The sequence below is a fragment of the Bombina bombina genome, chromosome 1 (genome assembly GCF_027579735.1).
Source record: "Bombina bombina isolate aBomBom1 chromosome 1, aBomBom1.pri, whole genome shotgun sequence".
NCBI classification, from domain to species: Eukaryota; Metazoa; Chordata; class Amphibia; order Anura; family Bombinatoridae; genus Bombina; species Bombina bombina.
Genome location: NC_069499.1, coordinates 1,321,009,479 through 1,321,021,671, shown reverse-complemented (window position 1 = coordinate 1,321,021,671; position 12,193 = coordinate 1,321,009,479). Strand labels below are relative to the sequence as shown.

At 44.3% G+C, this 12,193-nt stretch overlaps 1 protein-coding gene across 1 annotated transcript in view; it reads left to right on the top strand.

Annotated features, from left to right (window-relative positions):
- VPS35 (VPS35 retromer complex component) overlaps positions 1-12,193 on the top strand; it is a 588,646-nt gene that overhangs the window by 211,362 nt on the left and 365,091 nt on the right. Inside the window, exon 9 of the mRNA XM_053701861.1 lies at positions 11,277-11,373. Within this exon, the coding sequence (XP_053557836.1) occupies positions 11,277-11,373 (97 nt within the window). The remainder of the gene's footprint in view (positions 1-11,276; positions 11,374-12,193) is intronic.

Below are 12,193 nucleotides of genomic sequence, written 5' to 3'. Positions count from 1 at the left end.
GACACCAGCTGTAGCTATTGCACCTTTAATGTGTGCTAGCAAGCTGTTTAATGACCTAGCGGGGTTTGGTATGTCAACTAGGTGGACATGTCATTTCTGCCATGTTGGACATTCTCATTTAGGTTTCCTTCCATCACCTGAATCTTGTTTCTCTGCAGCTGACTGCTTGGAGATTGGACGCTTATTTTTTCTAGCGAGGTTTTTCTGATTCGGTCTTTGCTGTTTTATATTCAGGCACGTCGGCCTGTTAATAGGTAAATTTCCCATAGGATATGGCGTAAATATCTTTCTTGGTGCGAATCCAAAGGCTACTCAGGGAGTAGGGTTCGGATTCCCAGGATCTGGTCTTTTTCTCCAAGAAGAATTGGAGAATGGGTTATCAGCAAGTTCCTTACAGGGACAGATCTCTGCTTGTTCCATACGCGTTTGGCAGATGTTCCAGTTGTGCAATTTTTTGTCAGGTTCTGACTGTATTCAGACCTGTGCTTAGCCTACTTGCTCCTCTTTGGAATTTGAATTTGGTTATTACGGTTCTTCAAGGGGTTCCTTTTGCACCTATGCATTCCATGAGATATTAAGTTATTATCTCGGAAAGTTTTATTTTTGGTTGCTATTCTTCTCTTAGAAAAGTATCTGAAATTTAGGCATTACAATATAGTTCTTCTTACCTTAATTTTCATTCGGGTAAGGTGGTGTTACGTTCTAAACCTGGGTTTCTTCCTAAGGTTGTTTCAATCAGGAATATTAATCAGGAGATTGTCGTTCCTTCCTTGTGTCCTTATCCTTCTCAGAAGGAACGGCTGTTACACAATTTTGATGTAATTTATGCTTTCTGTTCTGCTTTCAAGCGACTATGGATTTTCGACAATCGTCTTATTTGTTTCAAAGAAACATTGAGGTCAGAAGGCTACGGCTACCTCTCTTTCTTTTTGGCTGAAGAGTATCATCCGTTTTGCATATGAGACTGCTGGACAGCAGCCTAATGAAAGAAGTACAAATTGGTCTTCTCTTCACCCTTTTTCCAAATTTTTCATATTTCATACTTTTGCCTCAGCTGAGGTTGTTTTTGGGAGAAAGGTTCTTCAAGCAGTGGTGCCTTCCGTTTAGGTTACCTGTCTTGTTCCTCCTGTTTCATCCGTGTCCTGTAGCTTTGGTATTGTATCCCACAAGTAAGGATGAAATCAGTGGACTCGTCATATCTTGAAAAAGAAAAGGAAATTTATGCTTACCTGATAAATTTGTTTCTTTTTCGATACGATGAGTCCACGGCCCGCCCTGTTCTACTGTGACAGGTTATTATATTTTTGTTAAACTTCAGACACCTCTGCACCTTGGCTTTTCCTTTCTCTTCCTAACTTCGGTCGAATGACTGGGTTCGGAGGGAAGGGAGGAGCTATTTATACAGCTCTGCTGTGGTGCTCTTTGCCTCCTCCTGCTGACCAGGAGGCGATATCCCACAAGTAAGGATGAAATCCGTGGACTCATCGTATCGAAAAAGAAATACATTTATCAGGTAAGCATAAATTTCCTTTCTTTTACAAGATATGACGAGTCCACGGATTTCATCCTTACTTATGGGATTACGCCTCCTGGTCAGCAGGAGGAGGCAAAGAGCACCACAGCAGAGCTGTATATATAGCTCCTCCCTTCCCTCCCACTCCAGTCATTCTCTTTGCCTGTGTTAGTAATAGGAGTGAGGTAAAGTGAGGTGTTAATTTCGATTCTTCAAACAAGAGTTTATTATTTTACAATGGTACCAGTGAGTACTATTTTACTCAGGTTCTCCTTGTTGGGAGTTAGACTACTGGCCACGAAGGGCGGGGCTTACCGTCGCGTGCTTCATCGCACAGTTGGTATCCAGGTCCTGGCAGTGTTCATAGAGGCTCTGGTGTCCCTAGGTCCGCTTGTTGTATTTCAACAGAGTTGACAAGCGGTCTTAGGCACGCAGTCACGGGGTATCCTTGGTTGGCTCGTGGAGGCAGGTAGGCGCCACAGCAGAGCTGTGGCGTGGTGCAGTAAAATTTTTGTTTTATTTTGTCATAGGTGTAAAGGCAAAAGAAAGTTTAGAGTGTACCTTTATAAGGGGAGGAAAGTCCCTATAGTGACTGCTAGTATTGCATAAGTTGGTTTATAGACCATAAAATTCTAAGAGTTTTAAAATTTAAAGACACAGTACACTCGTTTGCAAAATTATTTTAAATTGAATACCACAACCAATTTGCCTTGTCATGGCTGATCTATTGGAGGTCACATGCTCTATGTGTTTAGATGCCACTGTGGAATCCCCTCTTACTATTTGTCCCTTTTGTACTGAGAGGGCTTTACAGTTTAAAGACCAGATATTTTTTAATTCAAAATTATCTAAAGATTTTTCTCAGACTGATGAGACTCAGAGTATGCCGCAACTTTTACCCCAAGCGTCACAACCCCTAACTCCCGCCCAAGCGATGCCGTGTTCTTCAACGACGTCCACTTCATTCACCCTGCATGACATGGCTGCAGTTATGTCATCCACCCTTACAGAAGTGTTATCTAAGTTGCCAGTGTTACAAGGCAAGCGTAGCAGGGCAGAAACCCATGTGGTCCCTGCGACTTCTGATGCCTTGATGGCTATCTCCGATGTACCCTCTCAGGGCTCTGAGTTGGGGGTTAGGGAGATCCTGTCCGAGGGAGAACTATCTGACTCAGGGAGTGCTTTGCCCCAGACAGATTTGGATGTCATATCCTTCAGATTTAAACTTGAAAACCTCCGTCTGTTGCTGCAGGAGGTTTTGATGACTCTGGACGACTGTGACTCTATCGTGGTACCGCCAGAGAAATTGTGTAAGATGGACAAATACTTAGAAGTTCCTTCTTATTCTGATGTCTTTCCGGTTCCTAAGAGAATTTCGGACATTGTTTCTCAGGAATGGGAAAGACCGGGTATCCCGTTCTCACCTTCCCCTAATTTTAAGAAAATGTACCCTATAGCCGACGCCGTTCGGGACTCCTGGCAGACGGTCCCTAAGGTGGAGGGAGCTATCTCTACCCTGGCTAAGCTTGCGACTATCCCTATTGAGGACAGTTGTGCTTTCAAGGACCCTATGGACAAAAAGTTGGAGGGTCTTCGAAAAAAGCTATTTATTCATCCAGGGTTTCTATTACAACCGACGGCCTGCATTGTACCAGTAACAACTGCGGCTGCCTTTTGGTTTGATGCCTTTGAAGAGTCTCTTAAGACTGAGACTTCTTTAGAGGAAATAATGGATAGAATTAAGGCCCTTAGACTGGCTAATTCTTTTGTTACGGATGCCGCCTTTCAGATCGCAAAATTGGCGGCTAAGAATGCAGGATTCTCCATTCTAGCATGCAGAGCCTTATGATTAAAGTCTTGGTCTGCGGATGTGTCCTCTAAGTCCAAGCTTTTGGCTATTCCCTTCAAGGGGAAGACTCTATTCGGGCCTGAATTGAAAGAGATAATTTCTGACATTACGGGAGGTAAGGGTCATCTCCTACCTCAGGATAAAGCATCTAAGCAGAGGGGTAGACAGAGTAATTTTCGTTCCTTTCAAAATTTCAAGGGAGTCCCTAAACAGGAAAGGAACTTTGCACAAGCCAAGTCCGCCTGGAGACCCAACCAGGCTTGGAACAAGGGTAAACAACCCAAGAAGCCCGCTGCTGCTCCCAAGTCAGCATGAAGGGGCGGCCCCCGATCCGGGACCAGATCTAGTAGGGGGCAGACTTCTCTCTTTGTCCAGGCTTGGATAAGAGACGTTCAGGATCCCTGGACACTAGAAATCGTGTCCCAGGGACATCAACTGGAGTTCAAAAATTCCCTCCCAAGGGGAAGGTTTCTTCTTTCATGATTGTCTGTAGACCAGATAAGAAGAGAGGCGTTCTTACGTTGTGTAAAAGACATCTCCACTATGGGAGTAATTCGTCCCGTTCCAATACAGGGGCAGGGTTTTACTCAAATCTTTTTGTGGTTCCCAAAAAAGAGTGAACGTTCAGACCCATTTTAGATCTCAAGAGGCTAAACAAGTTTCTCAGAGTCCCATCCTTCAAAATGGAGACGATTCGGACAATTCTTCCATTTATCCAGGAGGGTCAATATATGACTACCGTGGACTTAAAGGATGCATATCTACAGATTCCTATCCACAGAGATTATCACCAGTTTCTAAGGTTTGCCTTCCTGGACAAACATTTTCATTGCATGGCTCTTCCTTTTGGGCTGGCCATGGCACCCAGTATTTTCACGAAGGTTCTAGGGTCTTTGCTAGCGGTTCTGAGACAGTGGGCCATTGCAGTGGTGCCTTATCTGGACGATATTCTAATCCCGGCGTCGTCTTACCAACTGACAAAGTCTCATACCGACATGGTTCTGTCCTTTCTAAGGACTCATGGGTGGAAGGTGAATCTAGAAAAGAGTTCACTAATTCCACTGACAAGGGTTCCTTTCCTGGGAACTCTAATAGATTCTGTATCCATGAAAATTTTCTTGTCGGAAGTCAGAATGTTAAAGATTTTAAATACATGCCGAACCCTTCAGTCCAATCCCCGGCCATCAGTGGCTCAGTGCATGGAGGTAATTGGATTGATGGTGGCGGCAATAGACATCATTCCATTTGCTCGCTTTCATCTCAGACCTCTACAACTGAGCATGCTCAGACAGTGGAATGGAGATTATGCATATTTGTCTCCTCAGATAGCTCTGGATCAGGAGACAAGGGACTCTCTTCTTTGGTGGTTGTCGCCGGATCATCTGTCCCAAGGCACGTGCTTCCGCAGACCTTCATGGGTGATAGTGACAACGGACGCCAGTCTACTAGGATGGGGTGCAGTCTGGAATTCCCTTAAGGCTCAGTGTGTGTGGACTCGGTTAGAGTCTCTACTTCCAATCAATATTCTGGAATTGAGAGCAATATTCAATGTGCTTCAGGCTTGGCCTCAGTTGGCTTTGGCCAAATTCATCCGGTGTCAGTCGCAAAACATCACGACTGTGGCTTACATCAATCATCAGGAAGGAACAAGGAGTTCCTTAGCGATGACAGAAGTATTCAAGATAATTCGGTGGGCGGATGCTCACTCTTGTCATCTGTCAGCAATCTACATCCCAGGAGTGGACAACTGGGAGGCGGATTTTTTGAGCAGACAGACGTTTAATCCGGGGGAATGGGAACTTCATCCGGAGGTCTTTGCCACACAGATTCTCAGGTGGGGCAGACCGGAATTGGTTCTGATGGCGTCTCGTCAGAATGCCAAGCTTCCAAGATACGGATCCAGGTCCAGGGATCCTCAGGCCGAACTGATAGATGCCCTGGCAGTGCCTTGGTCGTTCAACCTAGCTTTTGTGTTTCCTCCGTTTGCTCTCCTTCCTCGGGTGATTGCTCGAGTCAAACAGGAGAGGGCCTTGGTGATGCTCATCGCTCCTGCGTGGCCTCGCAGGACTTGGTATGCCGATCTGGTGGACATGTCATCTCTGCCACTGTGGAAGCTTCCATTGAGGCAGGACCTTCTCATTCAGGGACCCTTCCATCATCCGAATCTAATTTCTCTGCAGCTGACTGCTTGGAGATTGAACACTTGATTTTATCTAAGCGGGGGTTCTCTGATGCGGTCATTGATACCTTGATTCAGGCGCGCAAGCCTGTTACTAGAAAAATTTACCATAAGATATGGCGTAAATATCTTTATTGGTGCGAATCCAAGGGCTACTCATGGAGTAGGGTTAGGATTCCCAGGATTTTATCTTTTCTCCAAGAAGGATTGGAGAAAGGGTTGTCGGCGAGTTCCTTAAAGGGACAGATTTCTGCTTTGTCTATTTTGCTACACAAACGTCTGGCAGATGTTCCAGCCGTTCAATCTTTTTATCAGGCTCTGACTAGAATCAAGCCTGTGTTTAGACCAATTGCTTCACCTTGGAGTTTGAATTTAGTTCTTAATGTTCTTCAAGGGGTTCTGTTTGAACCCATGCATTCTATAGATATTAAGTTGTTATCTTGGAAAGTTTTTTATTTTTGATTGCTATTTCTTCTGCTCGCAGAGTTTCTGAGCTTTCAGCTTTACAATGTGATTCTCATTATCTTATTTTCCATTCTGATAAGGTGGTGTTACGTACCAAACCTGGTTTCCTTCCTAAGGTTGTTTCTAATAAGAATATTAATCAGGAAATTGTTGTTCCTTCATTGTGTCCTAATCCTGCTTCTAAGAAGGAGCGTCTGTTACATAACTTGGACGTGGTCTGTGCCCTGAAGTTTTACTTGCAGGCAACTAAGGAATTCCGTCAATCATCGTCATTATTTGTTGTTTTTTCTGGAAAACGTAGGGGTCAGAAAGCTACGGCTACCTCTCTTTCTTTTTGGCTGAAGAGTATCATCCGTTTTGCATATGAGACTGCTGGACAGCAGCCTCTTGAAAGAATTACGGCTCATTCTACTAGGACTGTGGCTTCCTCATGGGCATTTAAAAATGATGCTTCTGTTGATCAGATTTGCAAGGCTGCAACTTGGTCGTCTCTTCACACTTTTTCCAAATTTGATACTTTTGCCTCGTCCGAGGCTGTTTTGGGGAGAAAGGTTCTTCAAGCAGTGGTGCCTTCTGTTTAGGTTCCTGTCTTGTCCCTCCCTTTCATCCGTGTCCTATAGCTTTGGTATTGTATCCAATAAATAAGGATGAAATCCGGGGACTCATCATATCTTGTAAATGAAAAGGAAATGTATGCTTTCCTGATAAATTTATTTCTTTTAAGATATGACGAGTCCACGGCCCACCCTGTCATTTCTAAGACAGGTATTTGTTTGTTTTTTGTTAAACTTCAGTCACCTCTGCACCTTTGGCTTTTCCTTTCTCTTCCTAACTTCGGTCGAATGACTGGAGTGGGAGGGAAGGGAGGAGCTTTAAATACAGCTCTGCTGTGGTGCTCTTTGCCTCCTCCTGCTGACCAGGAGGCGTAATCCCATAAGTAAGGATGAAATCCGTGGACTCGTCATATCGTAAAAGAAATACATTTATCAGGTAAGCATAAATTTCCTTTTTTCCCCTTCTTCTTTTAAGAAATTATTCCCAATTCCGGACTCTCAAATAGATTTGTGGGGTTCCGTCCCTAAGGTGGATGGCGCTATCGCCACACTTGCTAAGCGCACTACTATCCCTCTTGAGGATCGTTTAAAGAGCCCATGGATAAGAAGTTAGAAACTCTGTTAAGAAAGATGTTTCAACATGCGGGTTATTTGTTTCAACCGGCAGTGGCTGTTGCAGCGGTTGCAGGAGTTACTACCTATTGGTTCAAATCCTTATCTGAGTTGATCGAGGTGCAGGGTCCCCTCGACATGATCCAGAATAGAATTAATTTCTTGAGAGTAGCTAATTATTTTATTTGTGATGCCAATATGCAGCTTATTCGCCTGAATGCCAAGGCTTCATGCTTTTCTGTTCTAGCCCGTAGGGCACTTTGACTGAAGTCTTGGTCGGCTGACATGACTTCGAAATCTAGACTCCTTTTCCACCCATTTAAGGGAAAAATTATTTCTGGTCCAGGCCTGGACTCAATTATATGCACAGTAACTGGAGGCAAGGTTGCCTTTTTACCACAGGTTAAGAACAAAAAACTTAAAGGACAGGGTTCTAATTTGCGTTTGGATAAATCCCATCGTCCGCAGCCCTCAGCAAAGCCTGAACAAGCCAAGGGACCTTGAGGCTCAGTCCTGGAATAAATTCAAGCAGAACAAGAAGCCTGCTGAGACAAAGTCGGCATGAAGGGACGGCCCCCGATCCGGCTCTGGATCTTGTAGGGGGCAGACTGTAACTCATTTCAGAAGCTTGGTTTTGGGAGGTGCAAGACCTGTGGGTCCTGGAGGTCATCCCTCAGGGATACAGGATAGGTTTAAAGTCTCATCCACCCAAGGGCAGATTTCTCTGGTCAAACCTGTTTTCAAGGCCAGAAAAGAGAGAGGCCTTTTTAGGGTGTGTGAGGGATCTCTCCTCCCTGGGAGTCATTGTCCCGGTATATCTGGCAGAAAGAGGTCAGGGATACTACTCAAATTTTTTTGTGGTCCCAAAGAAGGATGGACATTTTCGCCTGATTCTGGACCTGAAGTGCTTAAACAAATTCCTATCTGTCCCCTCGTTCAAGATGGAGACAATAAGGTCCATCCTTCCCTTAGTACAAGAAGGACAGTTCATGACCACAATAGATCTGAGGATGCTTACCTTCACATTCCCATACACAAGGAACACTTATTACGGTTTGCGTTCCTGGATCAGCACTTCTAGTTTATTGCACTTCTGTTTGGTCTAGCTACTGCTCCAAGAGTTTTTACTAAGGTTCTAGGGGCTCTGCTTGCAGTGACCAGAACCAGAGGTATAGCAGTAGCGCCATACTTGGACGATATTCTGGTTCAAGTACCATCCTGTCATCTGGCAGCATACCATTCAAAAGCACTTATTTTTATTCTTCGATCTCATGGATAAAGGATAAACTTAGGAAAGAGTTCTCTTATTCCCTCTACCTGGGTGGAATTCCTGGGTACTATAATAGACTCCATATCCATGAGGATATTTCTTACAGACCAGAGACGTTGCAAGCTAACTTCAGCTTGTCTGGCCCTCCAGACCTACTTGAGGCCCTCTGTGGCTTGGTGTATGGAGGTAGTTGGTCTCATGGTGTCCTGCATGGACATCATTCCTTTTGCCAGATTCCACCTCAGACCACTTCAGCTGTGCATGCTGAGACAGTGGAACAGCGTTTATTTGGATCTGTCTCAACCGATTTCTCTGGACAACTGGTCGAGAGAATCGCTCTCTTGGTGGCTCTGTCCAGATCACCTGTCCCAAGGGACATCCTTGTTGAGACCATCTTTGGAGATTGTGACTACGGACACAGGATGGAGAGCTGTTTGAGGTGCCAGAAAGGCACAGGTCCTGTGGAGTAAAGAGGAATCCCTACTCCCGATCAACATTTTGGAACTTCGTGTGATCTTCAATGCTCTGAAGGCTTGGCCTCTTCTGGGTTTGTCCCAATTTATCAGATTCCAATCAGACAACATTACCTTGGTGGCTTACATCAACTATCAGGGGGGAGCGAGGAGCTCCCTAGCAATGAGGGAAGTATCTCGGATTCTGGAATAGGCGGAGGCCCACAACTGCTCTCTGTCAGCGATCCGCATTCTGGGTGTGGACAACTGGGAGGCGGATTTCCTCAGCAGACCATCCTTTCATCTGGGGGATGGATGTTTGCGGAGATTTGCAGCAGATTGGGGACTCCGGAGATAGATCTCATGGCGTCCCGGCTCAATTCCAAGCTACCCAGATATGGGTCGGGGTCCAGGGATTCTCAGGCGGAGCTATTAGATGCATTAGCAGTGCCCTGGAGGTTCAATCTGATTTACATTTTTCAGCCGTTACCACTTCTACCTCGTGTAGTGGCCTGCATCAAGAGGAGCAAGTTTCAGTGATTCTAATTGCTCCATTGTGGCCGTGAAGCACGTTGTTAGCTGACCTGTTGGGGATATCCTCATCTCCTCCATGGAGGTTACCTTGTCGCAGGGATCTGCTGGAGCAAGTCCCTTTTGTTCATGAAAATATAGACTGCTTGGAGATTAAACGCTTAGTCCTCGACCAAGAGAGGTTTTTCTGAGAGGGCTATTGATACTCTCATTCAAGCGCGTAAGCTGGTTACTCATCACATCTTTCATAAGGTGTGGAGGACCTACTTATTTCTGGTGTGAGGAACGGGGATTTCCCTTGCATAAGGTCAGGGTCTCCAGGATCCTTTCTTTTCTCCAGGATGGTCTGGAGAAGGGCCTTTCTGCTTGTTCCCTTAAGGGACGGATATCGGCCCTATCTGTTTTACTTCACAAGAGGCTCGCTGAGCTTCCGGATGTGGCCAGTCTTTCGTTCGCGCTCTGACTAGAATCAGGCCTGTGTTTAGATCCAGCACTCCTCCTTGGAGTTTAAATCTTGTTCTTAAGGTTCTGCAGAAGACTCCATTCGAGCCTATGCATGCAATCGACATCAAATTACTGTCTTGGAAGGTTCTTTTCCTACTGGCTATTGCCTCGGGACGCAGGGTATCTGAATTTGCGGCCTTGCAATGTGAGCCTCCATACCTAGTATTTCATGCTGATAAGGCTGTTCTTCGTACTGTTAGGTTTTCTTCCTACAATAGTTTCAGATCACAACATCAATCAGGAGATTGTGGTTCCTTCATTGTGTCCTAACCCTTCTTCTTCGAAGGAACGGTTACTTCATAATTTGGATGTGGTTCGGGCCCTGAAGTTCTATCTTCAGGCTACCAAGCAGTTTAGACAGACTTCTTTTTTGTTTGTTGTCTATTCTGGGAAGAGTAGAGGGCAGAAGGCCTCTTCCACTTTCTTATCTTTTTGGTTGAGGAGCATCATTCACTTAGCTTATGAGACAGCGGGACATAAGCCTCCTCAGAGGATTAAGGCTCACTCTACTAGAGCAGTGGCTTCCTCTTGGGCCTTCAAGAATGAGGTCTCTATGGAACAGATTTGTAGGGCGGCTACCTGTCGTCGTCCTTACATACGTTTTCAAAAGTTTGACGTTTTTGCTTCGGAGGAAGCAGCTTTTGGGAGAGAGGTTTTGCAGGCTGTGGTGCCCTCAGAACAGGGTCCACCTCTTTTACCCTCCCGTCTCATTCAGTGTCCTCTAAAGCTTGGGTATATGTTTCCCACAAGTAAGGAATGAGTCCGCGGACTCTCCTCATATTAAGAAGGAAAACATAAATTATGCTTACCAGATAATTTAATTTCATTCTGTATGAGGAGAGTCCACGGCACCCACCTGTATTCTCCTATGGGCGGACCACGTTTTTGTTCTTCTGTCACCATTTATACCCTGATATTTCTCCTACTTTTCCTTTTTCCTTCGGCAGTTTGACTGGGGGATGAGAGAAGTGGGGGAGGTATTTAAGCCTTTGGCTGGGGTGTCTTTGCCTCCTCCTTGTGGCCATGTTCTGTATTTCCCACAAGTAAGGAATGAGGCCGTGGACTCTCCTCATACAGAAGGAAAGGAAATTATCTGGTAAGCATAATTTATGTTTTTATTATAAATATGTTTTAGGCTTCTTGGGTAAGAGAGATCATTTTATACCAGTGTTAAATTCTATGTTTTTCTTCCTGCTTTGCCTTTCCATTACTAAAGTTGATTGGAATAAAGGAGAAGTTAAAAAAAATAATAAAAATAGACTGTTGTGTTCCATTTGCCAGTCTTTGTTTCCTGATACCATATTTAATGTCTGTGTTAATACTTGTCGCACCAATTGTCTTTTACAGGCTTGCTCTTTTTGCACATCGGGAGGATGGACCTGGGATTCCAGCAGATATAAAACTTTTTGATATTTTTTCACAGCAGGTTGCCACTGTAATACAGGTGAGAGAATACACACAACCTTACATATCTTCTCGCATCCATGTACGTTTCTATTTTGACCTTTCTATCCCTTTAATATCTCCCTTAATGTTGTGGCTTAAATAATATCACCTTACCAAATTCTGCAGACTTGGCATAATATTTGTTTCTCAACTTCCCCCTTATCCAAGCATTATCGTAATCTTAACTACTTGTGCCACGTCTCCAAAACCCATCCCTTCCTAATGCAAGTGATCTACAAGACTTTGTACATGTACCTGCATGCAAAATCCTACAATACTGAAAAATAATTTTTCATTGCTAGATCTTAAATATACAGTATATATTTAATTCGGGGAATCCCTCCCCAAGAGACAGAAGAAGTTGAAAAACTCTTGCATAAAAGGATTCTTAAGTTCAAAGAGTCTAAAGGACAAGAAATAGAAGATAAAGTAGTAGGTAAAAGAAATGTAAAGTGGTAGAGGTGAATCAAGAGTAAAGAAAAAAGAGAACAAGTGAGAGAGGTACCTGGTGTTGACGTCTTATCTTATGCTTAGTTTATTTAGCATCCTTTGTTTATCTTCCCAGATTATCCATTCCTCTCATATCTCTAGATATTCAAATCTTTGATCTAATATTGTGGAATCAATAATAGCTATCAGGTGGTAGTATTTAATTTCCATGAGGAGAGTCCACGGCTTCATTCCTTACTTGTGGGAAAGACACCCAGCCAAAGGCTTAAATACCTCCCCCACTTCCCTCATCCCCAGTCATTCTTTGCTTTTTGTCACAGGAGGTTGGCAGAGAAGTGTCAGAAGATACGGAGTAGTTCCTTATTGAG